Source organism: Passer montanus, unplaced genomic scaffold (genome assembly GCF_014805655.1).
Source record: "Passer montanus isolate IOZ18808 unplaced genomic scaffold, ASM1480565v1 scaffold25, whole genome shotgun sequence".
In the NCBI taxonomy this organism is placed as follows: Eukaryota; Metazoa; Chordata; class Aves; order Passeriformes; family Passeridae; genus Passer; species Passer montanus.
This window is the reverse complement of record NW_024367149.1, coordinates 11,048,978-11,066,466: the sequence shown is the minus strand read 5'-3', so window position 1 is coordinate 11,066,466 and position 17,489 is coordinate 11,048,978. Positions and strand designations below refer to the sequence as shown.

Here is a 17,489-nt window from a genome sequence, read left to right as displayed (position 1 = left end):
CCGAGATAAAAGAGCTCTCCCGGCCCGGTTCTCTCACCCTGCTGGAGGTTGTTGTACCTTTGATCAGCCTCCTTGTCGGATGTGGAGCCCCGGGACACCTGCGTGGGAACAGGAGCCCTGCAGCCACCCCTGCATTTCCAGGCAGCACTTTGCAGTCACCTGAGTGTGGCCAGGCTCTGGGAGAGGTCACCCTCGGAGCTGGGAAAGCAGGGCTGGAAAAGGAGCAAACACCTGATGAAGGAGTCACTCAGGCACTGCAGCCCCTGTGGCTGTGGATACTCCCAGGTGCAAGCTGCTCCCAGGAGAAACAAACTCCTCTTGCCTTGTTCCTCCAGGAACCAGGTCTCCTCTGCTTCGTTAACTCCTGCAAACCTGTCCCTCATGGGAAATGTCCCCATGAACTCCTGCAAACCTGTCCCTAATGGGAAATGTCCCCATGACCTCCTCCAAACTATCCCAAACCTGTCCCTAATGGGAAGTGTCACTGTCTTTTGATTTGGCTTCATCTCAGGTGGCACTACGCTCTCCTGGTGGAAAGCCCAGGAGATTTCTTAGGGGAAGGTTTAAGCAGGGCTTACACTGGATTTTAGGGAAAATTTCATCATGGAAAGGGCTGTCCAGCCCTGGCACAGCTGCCCAGGGCAGTGCTGGAGTCCCCATTGCTGCGCTGGCCGTGGCAGTACCGGGGACTCAGTGGTCCTAAAGGTCTTTTCCCCCTAAACAATTTTGTGATTTTGTCATTCCACAGACTGTTAAAAGCAGAACTGAACCCTGCTGGTGGCTGACACAGCAAGAAGGAGCTCCTGAGAGCAGGGAGCATCCATCCATCCATCCATCCATCCATGCATCCATCCATCCATCCATCCATCCATCCTCCCAGGAGCAGCTCTGTGTCCCAGCAGGGTCACGGGGCCATCTAGAGGAGAGGGAGGATGAGGAGGAAAGAGAAGGAGAAGGAAGGAGCTGGAGCTCTCTCATCCCTGGTGGCACCTGCAGCCCCTGGAGAGTTCCAGCTCTCTCCTGCAATCCCAGTGCAGGTCCAGAGGGAAGCTGCAGCTGGGGGTTTCTCCACAGGTGGGGGGATGTCCCTGAATGCCACCCCATGGACACAGGTGTCCCCTCCTGGGGCAGGGACACGGGCTGTGCCGGGACAAAGGGCACGGAGAAGGGCTCATAAACGAGTGTGGAATTTAAAGTTCAGTTCCGTGTCCCGTCTCCCTCCCTTTGCGGGTGAAAATCCCGGAGCTGGATTTTCCCTGGAAAAGGCGCCGGGGATAATTCCCACAGGAGGATTAAAGGGATCTCCCCTGCTCCGGGCTGATCCCAGCTGCCCTTGGGCATGGATTGCTCACATTCCCGCGGGATCTGCTCCTGGAGATCCCATCCCAGGTGTCCTGCAGGGCTCAGACCGGCTCCCGCTGTTCACCCCTGGCTCCAGGAGCTCAGGCACAGCTCATCCCTGCTCCTCGCCCACTGCCAGCTCTCACACCCTGCAGGGATGAGAGAACACACAGCAACAGCTCCTCCAGCCTTCCTAAGGCTAACGTGGGGATTTTCTCAGAAAAGTGAAGTTGTTGGTAAATTCTGAGGCCGCTGCCTTGCTCCAGAAACATTTCCACAGCGTGATCCTCATCGGCTCTGTGCCTTCCCAAGAGGATCTCATCCCACTGGTGCTCTGAAACCAGGAACACCAGCAGTGACTGAAGGAAACCTGGAAAAAGGAGAGAGGAACATCCTAATCCAAGCCAAATGATCTTTTTCATTTTAAATGCAGCCCCAAATTTGTCCTGGTCCATGAAACTGCATCTGCTGGGAGCACACAGCTTCACATGGCCTATAAATATTTGTGTAACAAGACACAGAATTATGCAATAAAGCACATTTTTCATCTGCCCGACAGCTCTGCCTCAAATCTGCCCGTTAATCTGAAATCTCTTCCCAAATTCTCCTTTTTAACCTGTCCCAAACCAAGCCCCTTTCCAGAGCTCTGTCACTTGAGGATGAAATCTCAGCATTATCAATATTAACAATTCTGTCAGCAGCCCCCTTTTGCTCTTTTCTGGCTGCAGGGCTGTGCTGTGTGGAAAAGCTAAAATTTGTTTTTGTCGGGTAATCCAGCCCAGATGCTCCAGCCCAAACAAGGCCCAGCTCTACTGAGAAACGGGGTTATTTTTAAATGGGGTTTCTGACTAATTTGCAGCCAGTCAGTGATGTCAGGGGCCGTGAATGCCAGAAAATCACAATGCTCCAAACCTCTAAACTCTTGCTTGGTGTACTAAAGTGAGGGAAAAGAAAGGGCTTAGGAAATTTGTGGTTTTGACATGTGGCTGAAAAGCTTCAGGTTATGAAACAGCAGCCCAGGGGGTTTAGGGTGGGTTTAGGGTGGAAGGGACCTCAAAGATGAGGAAATTTGTGGTTTTGACATGTGGCTGAAAAGCTTCAGGTTATGAAACAGCAGCCCAGGGGGTCGGGGGATCCCTGTGGGTTTAGGGTGGAAGGGACTCAAAGATCATTTCGTTCCAACCTCCTCCTTTAGGTGTTGACATAATCATCCTCATTGTCACCTATTCTCCGACAAAACCAGGATTTTAAGGGAAAAAAGCAGTGGTGGGACAGTGGAATCAAGTGTGGGGTGCTCTCCATGAGCTCCTCCCCTCTCCTGGCCGGCCAACCCCAAATCCTGCTCCAGAGCATGAAGTGATTTCCTGGGCAGCATTTTTCACTTTTCAGTCCTTTTAGCCCTTTTGTTTTTCAGGAGATGACACAAGTGGCTGCAGCTCTGGGGTGGCTCCTGTCCCAGTTATCCCAGTCCCAGGTGGGTTGGGATCCCCCTCCGAGCCATGAGCATCCCACATTCCTGATGACTGCTTGGATGAGGGGAAGATTTTCCCCTCACTGTGCTGAGGTTCAAGTTCTCCTCCAGGTCTAACTCTTGAGAGGAAAATCTGCTCCCAGTATTCTCTTTTTAAAATATTTTCTCCCCCTGATTTAGACATGGGATCATTTGAGGCAAACCAACACCATGCTGCTTGGGTTTGTATTTTATCCATCAGAAAGGGTTGGTTTGGGTCAAAGTAAAAACCACCAGGAATACCAGGAGAATTCCCTTCTCAGGGGACAAGGATGAACTTTCGGGAGCCACTCACAGAGCTCCCATGAAGAAAGAAATATTTTAAATTAATGTGCAACTGTTGTACTCCAACAGTTTCTCTACATAGCCTTATATCTGTTATTTCTTCTCCTGTGGATTTAAAAAATTCAAAAGTAAATTATGAAGGTGTATAAATCACCTCCTGACTTATGTAAATCCCAATTATTCTCCCATTTAAATCACCTTTAATCATTTAAATCACAAAAGGAATCCTGATTCCTTTTGGTTATTAGGGAACAATCCAAGTTTGCAAGCCCAGCCAAACCAAGATGCAGTGCCTGGGTTGGAGCAGGCCAATTCTCACGGCAGAAAAGACAGTAAATTGTTGGCATTTACCCTTCTGAACAGGTCAAAAAATAACCTGCGACCACCAGGAACAACCTGCGGAGCTGCACGTGGATTTATAAAACACTGATTTTTCTTCCACAGCATCTGGTTCTGCCCATCATTTCCTGGAGGATTTTTTCCCCTGGGTGCAGCACATTAAAATCCACAAACGACAACATTAAAATTCATCTGTATTATTTGTATCATTTATATTATTTATGTTATTTCTATGATTTGCATAATTTACATTATTTATATTCAGGAAATTTTAATTTTACGATTTCCAGCTGCTGCTGGAAATTCCAAATCCAGGTTGGACGGGTTTGGAACAACCTGGGGCAGTGGAAGGTGTCCCTGCCGCGGCACTGGATGGGTTAAGGTCCCTCCCAATCCAAACCATTCTGGGATTCAGGAGCCTGGGCTTTCGGAGGGTATTTTTTACGTTCCTGCTTCCTGGAATATTAATTTTTCCAGCGGAGGGAAGCGGTTCCTGAGCGTTAATTAGATGTTTAATTAACACCTCCCAGGGGAAGCCTGGGAATGCTCGGGACGGAGCCGCCGCTCCCTCCCTTCCCTCGGCAGCCACGAGATGGCAAAAGAGCTTAAAAAACATGCCAGGAAACCTCGCAATTCCGGGCTTTTTCAGCAAAATCCGCCGCAAACCCGCCCGGCTGCGCTTCCCAGGCTCAGGGGTGATCCAGGTGCAGGGACATCCCTGAGGGAAAGGGAAAGGGAAAACCCAGCCTGGCCTTGGGCACTGCCGGGATCAGCCTCAGCTGCTCTGGGAATTCTGTGCCAGGGCCTGCCCCCCTCCCAGCCAGGAATTCCTTCCCTAAAATCCCAAAATCCCCAAATCCCAAAATCCCAAGTCCCAAAATCCCCAAGTCCCGTCGCACATCCCGCCCTTCCCTGTGGCAGCGGAAATCATCCCCCATGCTGCCCCTCAGGCCCGTCCCCGGGCTCAGGGAACTCTCTGAAATGCGGTTTTCTGCCCCATTTCTGGCCCTGCCCTCCAGCCCCGCACTCCCAGGCCGATCCCGAGCTCTCCCCGGTGGGAATTCCCGGCACAATTCCCCGTGTTTCGCCCCATTCCCCTCACGCACCCGAGGAAGGCGCGCAGCGGCCTGCTCCTCCCTCAGCACAGACCCCCGAGCCTGCCGCTAATTAATTAAAACCTGTAATTAACGGAGAAGTGAAAACCCCCCCGGGCACGGCGTTCCCGGAGCCTGAAGCACTCCAGGCCAGACCCAGCTGGATTTGCAGCCTGTGCCAGGGCTCTGAGGGGATTCAGAGCCCCCATTTCCCAGGAAAACCCCTCAGAGCACAAACACAGCCCCAGTGCAGATTTTGGCCTCTCGCATCCCCTGCCCGAGCTCTGAGCAGCCCGGACACTTTTTGCGATGGAGGAACGCAAAAACAACGCAAAAACAACCCAAAAACAGCGAGGCAGCGCCGTGTTTGAGCCCGCAGCCAGAGCCCGGACCTGCCCTTGATCCCTCAGCGGCCCAAAGACGAGGAGAATCCCAAAAAAGCTCCCAAAAAAGCTCCCAAAAAAGCTCCCAAAAATCCCAGGATCTGCTGCCGCCAGGCGGCCCCGAGATGTCCCCGCAGCAGAACGGGCTCGCCTCGCCCTCCCCAAACCCAGAAAATTGCAAATTTCCCCTCGGATGCTCGGGAATTGAGCGGGGGGAAGAGAAAATCATCCCTTCCCCACCGCCGGGAGGCAGATCCAGGTTTTGGGCACAAAAAGGGACATCCCGTGGTGAAACAGTTCCAAAGGCATCGGACAGAGAGGAGCTGTTAAAGGACACGAGGAAGGAAAATTAACTCTGTTCTGGGGCTGCTTGGGAGAGGGGAAACCCGCCCTGAATTTCGGCTCAGGGCTCGCTGTCCTTCCCTGGAATGGTCCCTTCCTTCCCAGGGGATGCTGGAAACAAATGGGATTCGAAGGGAAAAGAGACTTTTTTAAAAGTTCCAGAGTTACCAAGTTAGAAAAAAGGACGAGGGGAAACTCCAGCCCCCTCTGAGACACCAGCAGCATCCCGGCTTTGCAGATTCCCTGATTTTCCCCCTTGCTAAGCCGCAGGAGAATCCAGGAGTAAAATTCAAGAGCCTTTATCGCCTCCTCTGCTGCAGGGAGGATTTCTGGCCGCTGCAGAATTCCTTGGCTCACACAGTGTGACTTCCACTAAAGACAACAATCAATGAGGGCGACCTAAACCCCTGAATAATTTAAATATTAACGTTATTAAGAGGTGGAAAGCAGCAGAAAGAAAAGGGTGCACAAATCCCCCCAAGGGGAAGGATTTCCACAAGGACTCGCTCTGTCTGTTCATTACAGCTGTGAAAGGCACAAGCAAAGATTATTTTAATATTCTGCCCTTCCCTCCTCCTCCAAGGAAAATAAAATTCTGTTTAAAATCATTCATGAGGCCAAGCAGAGCCAAGGCAAGAATATTTCTGCCATGAGGTCGAGTTTTGTGAGATCCATTTGGTGTTTTCCCAGGAGCTTTTTGCCTGGGTTTGGAAGTGACTGCACAAACACTGGAAATAAAGGAAGGAAAGTTTCTGTTTCACCTTGATTCCTTTGTGGTTCATCCCATCCCGCCTGGATCCTGCCTTGGCTTTGCTCCGCTCCTGTGTTATCTTTTCCTGAACCAAAAAAGAGGAAGCACAGCCTGGGGAAGCAGTTCCCAGCTCCATGAGAGCCTGAAGAGCCCAGCTGGAGCTGCTGGGACCCCACATCCCTCCTGGCTTTATCCACACATTCCCATCCCTTCCCAGCTCCACCTGATCCTGCTGGGACTGAGGCATCAGCCATCAGAAAAACAAAAACAACAAAAAAAAAATGAAATTAAGGAGCCCTGCTTGGGAATTTCTCCAGGCTGGAAAACCCTGGGGAAGAGAAAGTTCCAGGGAGACCTTGGAGCCCTTTCCAGTCTTTGAAAGGAAATTTTAAAAGGGGAGAGATGTTTTTATACAGGCAGAGAGTGACTCAATCCCTGCTTTGTTCTGGAGCTCTGCCCAGCCTCTGCTCCAGGGCAGGGGGGCAGATTGAAGTGAAAACAAAACATTTTGGGCCAACTCTGTTTTATACTTATCAAAGCCTTGGATCAGCCCTGGCTGAGCTCTGGAATCCCTGTGATCCCACTGCTGTCTCATCCTTCAGGAAGGCACAAGGAAGGGAAGACTCCAGTTTGCTCTCCTGAGCTCCCTGATCCACATTTTGGTCTCTCTGATATCCTTCCAACCTGCCTTGTCATCCCTGCCCTGTAAAATGTCAAAAGCTGCTTGCCAGAGGCATTTTGCTTTTAGCAAAATTGGAATCTGTGTCCATGAAAGGAAACAATTCCATCACAGACCTTCAATTTCCTTCCTTCCCACGCTTGGAATTTGTGATGAAACCCTGGAAGTACCTGAGCATCAAAACCACACGAGGCCAACCAGGCTTTGAGGACAAACTGGAGACATTTGGGGTTTGCAACAAGCCTGATTCTCTGCCTGAGCAAAAATCCTGCACTGAAGTCCCAATTCCAGGAGCGGGAATTAGAATTTAACTCCAGCAGGGCCAAGTTTTCCTCCTCAATGTCCCGGCCACATCCCCTTTCCTGAGTCTGGAAATGGGCTGGGTTAGGAATCCATTGCTCTTGAATTACCAGGGCTGAGAACTGCTTGTCCTTAAAAAAACCTGTCAGCAGGCCAAGGACTGCCAAATTCCAGAGGGAACCAAAGGCAGCTGGAGCAGGACGAGGAATCTGACTCCGTTTGCTCATTTGAAAGTTAATTTCAAGGCTATTTCAGCAGTGATGCCACACACACCAAAAGAAATGCCCCACAAGAATGAGCCAGGGTTTTGTTTTCCTTTGGGAGAATTCCCTGCTTCCCCCGTGCTGGATATTAATGTTACCAATGCCCTTGGAGGATGTACTGCCTGAAATAAATGTCATTGATCAGGGAAAATGAAAATATCACTGGGCCCAACAATGACAAATCTGCTGCTCCTGCCAGGCCAAGAATTTGTTTCATTTAGGAGCCAGAGCTGCTGGCAGGGGCTGGGGAGGGAGCTGCTTGCCAAATGTCTCCATGGGAAATGAAATAATTGGGAATATTCACTAGCAGGGCAATGAAAATCATTGCTCTCTTTGGCCCACAGACCCAAACCTCCCGGAGTTAGGCTGGGTTTTCTGAAATGGTGCCAGTGGGAGCAGAAATTCTGCTGGGATTTGTCCCCTGGCACAGCCAAGGGGACCTTTGGAGTGGCTGGGGATGGTTCAGTGAAGAGACAGAGCCCTTCCCCATGCCAGGACATCCTGCAATGGAAAATGGGATCTTTTAAAGGATTTCTCATCCAGATCCCACTGGCATGAACTGATTCTGCCCAATGGAGCTGATTGTGTCACACAGGAGGGGCTTCCTCCTTTGCTCTCAGAGGATGCTGCAAAATTCAGGGACTGTTTTCCCCCACTGCAAAAATAAAAGTTGCAGGAAACACCAACATAAAAAAATATCCTCTGCAGGCCAAGGCAGAGTCACAGCTCTCGGGTGAGTTACTGGATTTTCTCAGAACATCATAAAATCTTGGCTTGGGTGGACTTTAAATCCCATCAGTGCCACCCTGCCATGGCAGGGACACCTCCCTGGGGCACAGATTTTTTGGGAAAACCAAGCTGGGGTGTCAGGGAGAGCACACCAGCACTTCCCAAATCCCTGTCTCACCTCAGCTCTGACCTCCCGGACTCTGGCTCTGGTTCCCCACTACAACTTTTGCATCCCAAACTCAACTTCTTGTTCATTCCAATAAACCCAGCATTCAAATGTACAGATTCAGCAGAATTCTGTGAATTCTGTGAATTGTACAGGTTCAGCAGGTTGTAGAATGGTTTGGGAAGTCTGAATAATTCTTAAAATTGATTTATGAATAATTGAATATGTTGATGTTGTTCCTTTAAAATATTTTAAATAATTTTAAAATATTAGTATTTATTAATACATTTATTAATAATTTTATAACCAGACACTGTTATCTTCTGGGTGCAGATTCTTTCAAACACTCTGCAAAACTATTTCCTTAAATTAAATTATGTTGGTTTTTTCCCCTTTCTGCTCTGCCTGTTTGTATTTTCTGCCAATGTATTTGAAATCACCCCCTAGAGAAACCAGAACACCCAAGGCTCTACAAACCCTCAAAGCCCTGATCTCATTCTTAATTAGTACAATTACACAGCCCTGGTGTGCTGCACTGGCTGCTCTCTGCCCACAATAATCCCAGTGAGCTCTTCATTTGGGTCTGGATCTCCTCACTCCTTTAATTTCCCCTCATCCTGCTCTGATTCCCAGGAAAGAGCCAGGAATGGCACACAGCTCCACTATTTGTTTTACTCATCATTAAAACGAAGTTGTTTGGAAAAATCCTGCAGACGTGGAGGGGAGAGGATCATTCCATGTGGTGGGAATGAGGACAGGAAGGCCAGGAAGAGTGCTCTGAGAAAAAAATCTGGATTATTTTGTCCAAAAACCCCCAAACCCAACAAAACCAGAGGACAGGAAATAACAGAGACCCACGTGGCACATTAAAACACTTTATCACCCACCTTAAACCTCATCCCCACGCTCCTGACCAAGACTGCCAAGAGGAGAGGCCAGAAAGTTAAAAGTGAAATTATCAGCTGCCTTAAAGCCTTTCTGAAGAGCAGAGAGCTGGTGGGGCTGCAGATAATGGAGTGTAAATCCAGGGATCAAAGGCAGCCCTTCCCTGGTGGATCTGGGAATGAGTCCTGGCCACAGATCCAGCCCAGGCACTCCTGTCATCATCTGCCCTCCCTGGGCTCGGCAGGGAACAGGAGTGATTCCAGTCGGGAGAGGAACAGGAGTGATTCCAGTCTGCAGAGGAACAGGAGTGATTCCAGTCTGCAGAGGAACAGGAGTGATTCCAGTCTGCAGAGGAACAGGAGTGATTCCAGTCTGCAGAGGAACAGGAGTGATTCCAGTCTGCAGAGGAACAGGAGTGATTCCAGTCTGCAGAGGAACAGGAGTGATTCCAGTCTGCAGAGGAACAGGAGTGATTCCAGTCTGCAGAGGAACAGGAGTGATTCCAGTCTGCAGAGGAACAGGAGTGATTCCAGTCTGCAGAGGAACAGGAGTGATTCCAGTCTGCAGAGGAACAGGAGTGATTCCAGTCTGCAGAGGAACAGGAGTGATTCCAGTCTGCAGAGGAACAGGAGTGATTCCAGTCTGCAGAGGAACAGGAGTGATTCCAGTCTGCAGAGGAACAGGAGTGATTCCAGTCTGCAGAGGAACAGGAGTGATTCCAGTCTGCAGAGGAACAGGAGTGATTCCAGTCTGCAGAGGAACAGGAGTGATTCCAGTCTGCAGAGGAACAGGAGTGATTCCAGTCTGCAGAGGAACAGGAGTGATTCCAGTCTGCAGAGGAACAGGAGTGATTCCAGTCTGCAGAGGAACAGGAGTGATTCCAGTCTGCAGAGGAACAGGAGTGATTCCAGTCTGCAGAGGAACAGGAGTGATTCCAGTCTGCAGAGGAACAGGAGTGATTCCAGTCTGCAGAGGAACAGGAGTGATTCCAGTCTGCAGAGGAACAGGAGTGATTCCAGTCTGCAGAGGAACAGGAGTGATTCCAGTCTGCAGAGGAACAGGAGTGATTCCAGTCTGCAGAGGAACAGGAGTGATTCCAGTCTGCAGAGGAACAGGAGTGATTCCAGTCTGCAGAGGAACAGGAGTGATTCCAGTCTGCAGAGGAACAGGAGTGATTCCAGTCTGCAGAGGAACAGGAGTGATTCCAGTCTGCAGAGGAACAGGAGTGATTCCAGTCTGCAGAGGAACAGGAGTGATTCCAGTCTGCAGAGGAACAGGAGTGATTCCAGTCTGCAGAGGAACAGGAGTGATTCCAGTCTGCAGAGGAACAGGAGTGATTCCAGTCTGCAGAGGAACAGGAGTGATTCCAGTCTGCAGAGGAACAGGAGTGATTCCAGTCTGCAGAGGAACAGGAGTGATTCCAGTCTGCAGAGGAACAGGAGTGATTCCAGTCTGCAGAGGAACAGGAGTGATTCCAGTCTGCAGAGGAACAGGAGTGATTCCAGTCTGCAGAGGAACAGGAGTGATTCCAGTCGGGAGAGGAACAGGAGTGATCCCAGTCTGGGGAGGAACGGGAATGATCCCAGTCTGGGGAGGAACAGGAGTGATCCCAGTCTGCACAGGGAACAGGAGTGATTCCAGTCTGGAGAGGAACAGGAGTGATTCCAGTCTGGGGAGGAACAGGAGTGATTCCAGTCGGGAGAGGAACAGGAGTGATTCCAGTCGGGAGAGGAACAGGAGTGATTCCAGTCGGGAGAGGAACAGGAGTGATTCCAGTCTGCACAGGGAACAGGAGTGATTCCAGTCTGCACAGGGAACAGGAGTGATCCCAGTCGGGAGAGGAACAGGAGTGATTCCAGTCGGGAGAGGAACAGGAGTGATTCCAGTCTGGAGAGGAACAGGAGTGATTCCAGTCGGGAGAGGAACAGGAGTGATTCCTGTCTGGAGAGGAACGGGAATTATCCCAGTCTGCAGAGGAACAGGAATTTGCCCAATCTGGCCTCTCCTCCCTGGGGAGGAGCTTCCACCTGGTGTTAACACCAGCCCAAGTGTTTGGAATCCCTGCAGGATCAGAGCAGGGGCTCTGAGCTCTCCCTGGATCCTTCTCCTGTCCAGGGGAGCCCCCCCAGCTCTCCCAGCCTGGCTCCAGAGGGGCTCCAGCCCTGCAGCAGCTCCAGGGGCTCCTCTGGGCTCTCTCCAGCAGCTCCAGGGCTGGGGCAGCTCTGCAGGTGGGGCTCACCTGGGAGGGCAGAATTCCCCTCTCTGCTGCCCAGGAGGTTCAGGATCCCAGCACAGAGGGATGGGCAGGGGGATCTGACCCGGCCCAGCCCCATCCTGCTCCAGGGCTCTCCCACCTCTTTGTGCTGGGACTGCCCCATCCCAGGTGCAGGGATTGGTGAGCAAAGGCAGCTGAGCTCCCATTAAAGGCTGGTTTTCCATGGATGGGATGTTCTGCCCATTCCCCAGTGGCTCCAACCACCTGGAACCAGGGGTTACCCACCCCAAAATCCAAATCCCAGACTCCAGCACTGCCCCTCCATGGGGACCCATTCCACAGCTCGGGATGGACCCAGCACTCACTGAGGGGCACTGGGAATCCTTCTTGTCCCTGCTGCTCCAAAATGTGATTGGGTTTTTGGTAAACTCTGGAAATGCCCACCAAACCCACTGGATTTACACAGATATTCCCAACAGATCCCACTCCCAGCTCCACTCATGGTTCATAAACCCACGTGCTCCTTCTAAATCTAACAGAGTTTCTGCTTTTAAATTCCATAAAAAGAACCCAAATTCTCCACACAGCTGAAGGTTACAGCACTGCAGAATCCTCCTTTGTGTCTCAAGGTCAAAATTCATTTACCAAGAGCTGCTGTTCCCTCTGCAGGAGCAGATAAACCCCAGGGTTTAGGGTGAAACTCAGAAATGAAGGCCCAGAACCAGCCCAACACCATTCCCAAATGTGTTGCACTGTTAAATGGGAAATAAAGGACACCACAGAAACTGGAATTATTGCTTCCAATAATTCCAGTTTCCAGTCAATTTTCCCTCCTTTGTCTTAAAGGGCTTTTGATGTGCAGCCCCAATATTGTGTCTCTCTCTGTTTTTAATAATTTTCTATTACCTCAGCAATATAAACTGTCCTGCAATGGGCTGAACTTTAATCTGGGGGAGATCAAACAGGCACAAATACCATGGGCTGGAGAGTGACCAACTGGGGGCAATATTCTCTCTCCTCCTATAAAAGACAGCCCACAGCAAGATAAAAAATTGCTGCTTGGATTGCACAGACATCACATCTTTGAGAGGCTCCAGGCCCATGGAAAGGGAATTTTCCCATTTTTTCCATGGATGTTCTGCAGCAGAACCAGCTGCTCATTCCACCCCCTGACCACAGAACCATGAATTCATAAAGAAACACTGGTTAAAATACTGTAACACACAAGAAAGATGCTGTCAAATTTTTTCTGCAAATGAAAAATTGCCTCTTTTTTTTTTTTTGTCTAGCAGTTTTGAAAAAATATTGTGTTGTTGTGCAAAAATGTTCTTCAGAGCAACTCTGTTCAAAGCCTCTTTTTGCTGGCTCAGGACTCTGCTTTACAACCCCTGTGCTCACAGCAGAACCACCTGGGAGCTTGGGCTGCACCACCAAATCCCCCAAATCAGTGGGATAATGGGAAGGAATTGTTCCCTGGGAGGGGGGCAGGCCCTGGGATGGAATTCCCAGAGGAGCTGTGGCTGCCCCTGGATCCCTGGCAGTGCCCAAGGCCAGGCTGGAGCACCTGGGACAGTGGGAGGTGTCCCTGCCATGGGATGGGCTGGGATTGAAGGTTCTTCCCAAGCCAAAGCTCAGGAATTTGAGCTGAATCCTGCCCAAAAGCCAAATTCCTTCCTGCTGAAGGTGCAGGAACAGAGCCAGTGGAGGTGGGAGGTAAGCACACCTTGCAGAGCCTCGGATCCAGCAGCAATTTGTGCTTGGAGTGCTCTCCTGGCAGGCTGGAGCTGGGGGGTGTTTCAGGGCTCTCCTGGTGAATGGAGATCACAGGACAAGGAAATGGGATTGAGGATTCCCAAACCTTCCTGGAAAGCCTTGTTGCTGCAAAGCAAGGCACAGATTCCCTCCTGACCTTATCCCTGAATAAACACAAATCCTGGGGAGTTCTGAGCTTTCCAGCCCTCGTTGCTGCACAGGCAGCTTTGGGCTTTTCCTCTCAATCCAGAGAGTGCAGAATTCCAGCCTAGTCACTCCTCTGTGGGAACAAAGGATCCAAATCCCCATTTCAGGCTGTGCCTCAGTGGTCTTTACATCAGCAAATATTTATTCTCTTTCACAGCAACACAAGCAGCCTGGAGGGGATGAGATTGTGCAGGCTGAAGGCTCAGCAAACACCGTTTATCCAGAGTTTTATTCCCACTCCTCCAGAGCTCCTCCATCCAGCCAAGACTGCTGCATTTCCAGCAGCCCTGGCTGTGCTCCCTCCTTGAAGAAGGAAGGGATGCTGATTTAGCATCTGGAATTTTCCCTCTCCCTTTGTTTGCCACAAAACCAGCTTTCATCCCACGGCTGCGTTCCCACCTGAGGAGTGACCCCTCCATTTCTGGAAGCATTTCTTTTCCACGGGACCTCACCAGTTCCTGCAGGTTTTCCCTCTCATCTCTCCCTGAGGAGCTCCTGCCTCTCTGTGTCACCTCCCTCCGCATCAGCTGTGAGCCAGACTGTGATTTCAGCCCCAGAATTCCCAGATTTCCCCGGCTGAGAGGGAGGGAGGGCAGGGAGAGGTCTTCCCAAGGCTTTCCAGGTGTGCTGCTCAGAGCTGGTTCTTGCCTGGAAATCCTTTAACCTCAAGGACCCAGCTTTGAAATAAAGGAGAAACCTCAAACTGCGCCGTGAGCGGCTTGAACGTGAAACCACAAAGTGTCTGAGGGATTATTTTATGATCCCACTGCTGCTCCTGAAGGATTTGGTTATTCCTAATTCCTGGTTAAAGCCAAGGAGGCTGGGCTGATGGCAGCTCAGCTTCCCTGGAAACCTGGAGCCAGGGATGCTTCCACGTCCTTCAGGACGGAGGAAATGCCGACGTGTTCGTGGTAAAACAATGTTTTAATAAACAGCAGCATAAAATAATCAGTGTTTAATATCATCTCTGGCACGTGAAATACAAAAATGCACATATCTCAGTTATAAAATAGCCTTTGTTATTACATTTTTTTTTCTCATGCTTGCCTAATTGAAATGCCCGTAATTAATAACTCAATCATCAAGTAATACAGTGATTAAACGCATGCAGTGAAAACAAAGAAAGATATTTGTATAAGGTAGTGGCTGAGTATCACCATAATATGTTTCAGGAACATCTACATCAGGGTAAAAATCAAAAGAAACAGCCCCAAGATATAAAATGCAGAGATGTATTTTCACTTCTGCTGTACAAAAAACATCATCACACTTTTGTGCAAAAAAGATAAAAATAAAGTCCTATTATACAACATTGTCAACTGAGCAAAAAGATTGTTTTTGTGGACAATAAAAATATTATTCAGTACAAAAGAAGAGTCTGTGGAAAACGTACCGTACACAGCACGTGTGTAACTCATTAAAGTGGTTTCAAATGGAGAATCTCGATTGGTTCTACCTGAATGGGTTTTTTAATGACACAAATGGTGCATTTCTAAGTGGAAAATCAGCACTAATTCACATTATTATTAGACACAATTGCTATCGATGGATTTGCTGCCTGATGGAATGTGAGCCTCCCTCTTCCCAGGGTTACTGGAGTCAGAGTCACTGAAACGACACAATAAATATTCCTGGGAAAGCTGATTGTCATCTCGAAAATTGTGGTTTGGCGCTTTTCCATTACACAGTTGCATAGCAACAAAAGGATATAAAATTCCTGCTTGAGCGACTAGATCATGAAATGCTATCTTTGAAGAAGTTGATTCAGGTTCTGAAATTAAAGCCCTTTAATTTCATTTCCTTTAAGGCAATTCCTTAAGAGCTCCAGCTGTCCTCAGCAGCCAGCAGCAGATGAGGTTTGTAGGCTGCAAGCTGATAACTGCAGCATTTGTGCTGTCACACAAATGACATTTTTTGGTACGAATCTGAGCTCAGACTCCCAACCAAGCCAAAGACCAAAATCCCAAAATCCCACCTGAAGTGATCGATTCAGCCCTCACATCATACATTTGAAACACAGTCCTCGACTGCAACATTTACAAATATTTTCCCTATTGGCACTGAAATTGCACACCCAGATCTCCGAATCTTTGCATCTCCTAAAAAAAGAGACAAATATTAAAATATGGTTTTCAGTATTAAAAAAAGTTCCTGTGATTCAAACCACGCCGGAGCTTCAAAAAGCTGTGAAAAAGCATCGGATAAAATGTTTTTATTTTTAAAAAACCCCTCAGATTCCCTCTGCCCCTCTTTGAATTGTTGGTGGCACTTGGAGAAACGTGGCCAAGGCTGAGGATTCCCACCACGAGGATCCTTCTGGTTGTGCCTGCCCATCCTGGCGAGCAGTGAAGCTTCACAGAAGACACTTTGCTGCGATGTCTGTCCCAACGACCAGAAAAGGACCTCCAATAAAATATATGAATAGAAAAAAACCCAAAAATCTCTCCTAGCCCTTCCGAGTCTGCGTCCAGAGGGTTCTATTTACAAAGGCCTCGCGTATTTACAACTCCGCCGAGATCACCGAGTCGTTGGGTCCGTGCATGCTGGAGTCCCCCAGCAGGGAAGGCTGCTTGGAGTCCATTTTGTAGGGTTTCTGAGTTTTACTGCCAAACACCGCCATGCCCATGCCCGCCGGGTGGCTGGGAATGGCCATGTGGGATAGCAAGGGAATGTTGGCTTCCTGGTTGGAGCCCGACGACGGCAGGCTGGTGACGTGGCCCGTGCTGGTGGAGCCGCTGGCGCTGCTGGGCGAGCGGCTCTTGGGAGGGGGGCAGTGCTGGATCACCCTGGGGGGAGCCTGCGGGGCGTAGTGGGGCGCGGGGAAGGCGGCGTAGCCCGGCGGGATGGGGTACCCGTTGATGGGGATGTAGCGCTGGTTCTGCGCCAGCGGCGGCCCCATGAACCCCGCCAGCTGGCCCTGGGGGATGCCCTGTGCCGGGAACATGTAGTTGGGGTACCGGGGGTTGCTGAGGTTGCTGACGGGGCTGGCGCTCAGGGAGGTGGTCTGGGTGGTGGCGTTGCCGCCCGAGGGGGTGGTGGAGCTGGTGTGGCTGGAGAGGCCCTCCCAGGAGCGCAGGCGCGCGTGGATCTCCTTGAAGCGCGGCCGGCGGGAGGGCAGGTCGTGCCAGCACTCCGTCATCAGGCTGTACATCCTGGGGGGACAGTCCTCGGAGCACGGCAGCAGCTGGCGCTTCCGGATCATCTCGATGACCTCCTGGTTGCTGAAGCCGTAATAGGGCTGGAGGCCGAAGCTGAATATTTCCCACAGAACCACCCCGAAGGACCAAATGTCGGAGTCGGAGGAGAACTTGCCGTACATGATGGCCTCGGGGGGCATCCAGCGGATGGGCAGCAGGGACTTGTTCTGCACCCTGTAGTAATCGGCCGAGTAGATCTCCCTGGAGAGCCCCAGGTCGGAGATCTTCACGTGGAGCTGCTCCCCGATCAGGATGTTGCGGGCGGCCAGGTCCTTGTGGACGAAGAAGTGTCCGGCCAGGTACTCCATGCCGGCGGCGATCTGCACGGCGATGTGCAGGAAGTCGCCGTGGTCCAGGCTGGACTTGACCGTGCCGTCCTCGTCGCTGCTGCAGCCCACGTCGGAGTGGGGCGAGCGCATGACCAGGAACTCGTGCAGGTCGCCCTGGTTGGTGTACTCGAAGAGCAGGCACACGGGCTGCTCCTGCGTCACCACGCCCAGCAGGCACACGATGTTGGGGTGGTGCAGCTCGGCCATCAGGGACGCTTCCTGCTGGAATTCTGCCCACTGCTGAGGGTTGTTGAAGTCCTTGAGGGTCTTGATGGCCACGAGCTGGGCGTGGTCCATGCCCGGCAGGTAGAGGTGGCCCTTGTAGATCTTCCCAAAGGCGCACTCCCCCAGCTCCTCCATGAAGCGCACGGCGGAGAGGGGCAGCTCCTTGGCCTTGCTCTGTGACAGAAACACCAATGACAGGTCAGCACTGAAAACAGCATTTTTAAAGTGAAATCTCTCAGTGCAGGATGCATGGGAGCCAAGGAAATGGACACAGGAGCAGTGATCCCACTGGTGGCAGGCACAGCCCGAGAGACACCGGGTTCCAAATGGGATCATCAGGATCCAAAGAGGATCACTGGGATCCAAATGGAATCACCAGGATCCAAACAGGATCACCAGGATCCAAACAGGATCACTGGGATCCAAATGGAATCACCAGGATCCAAACAGGATCATCAGGATCTAAACGGGATCACTGGGATCTAAATGGGATCACC

The 17,489-nt window shown here is 50.7% G+C and overlaps 1 protein-coding gene across 1 annotated transcript in view; it reads right to left on the bottom strand.

Annotated features, from left to right (window-relative positions):
- Positions 1-14,181: 14,181 nt before the first annotated feature.
- Positions 14,182-17,489, bottom strand: part of ROR1 (receptor tyrosine kinase like orphan receptor 1) — a 143,383-nt gene continuing 140,075 nt past the window's right edge. Inside the window, exon 9 of the mRNA XM_039711685.1 lies at positions 14,182-17,166. Coding sequence (XP_039567619.1) covers positions 15,742-17,166 — 1,425 coding nt within the window. The 3' untranslated portion in view covers positions 14,182-15,741. The remainder of the gene's footprint in view (positions 17,167-17,489) is intronic.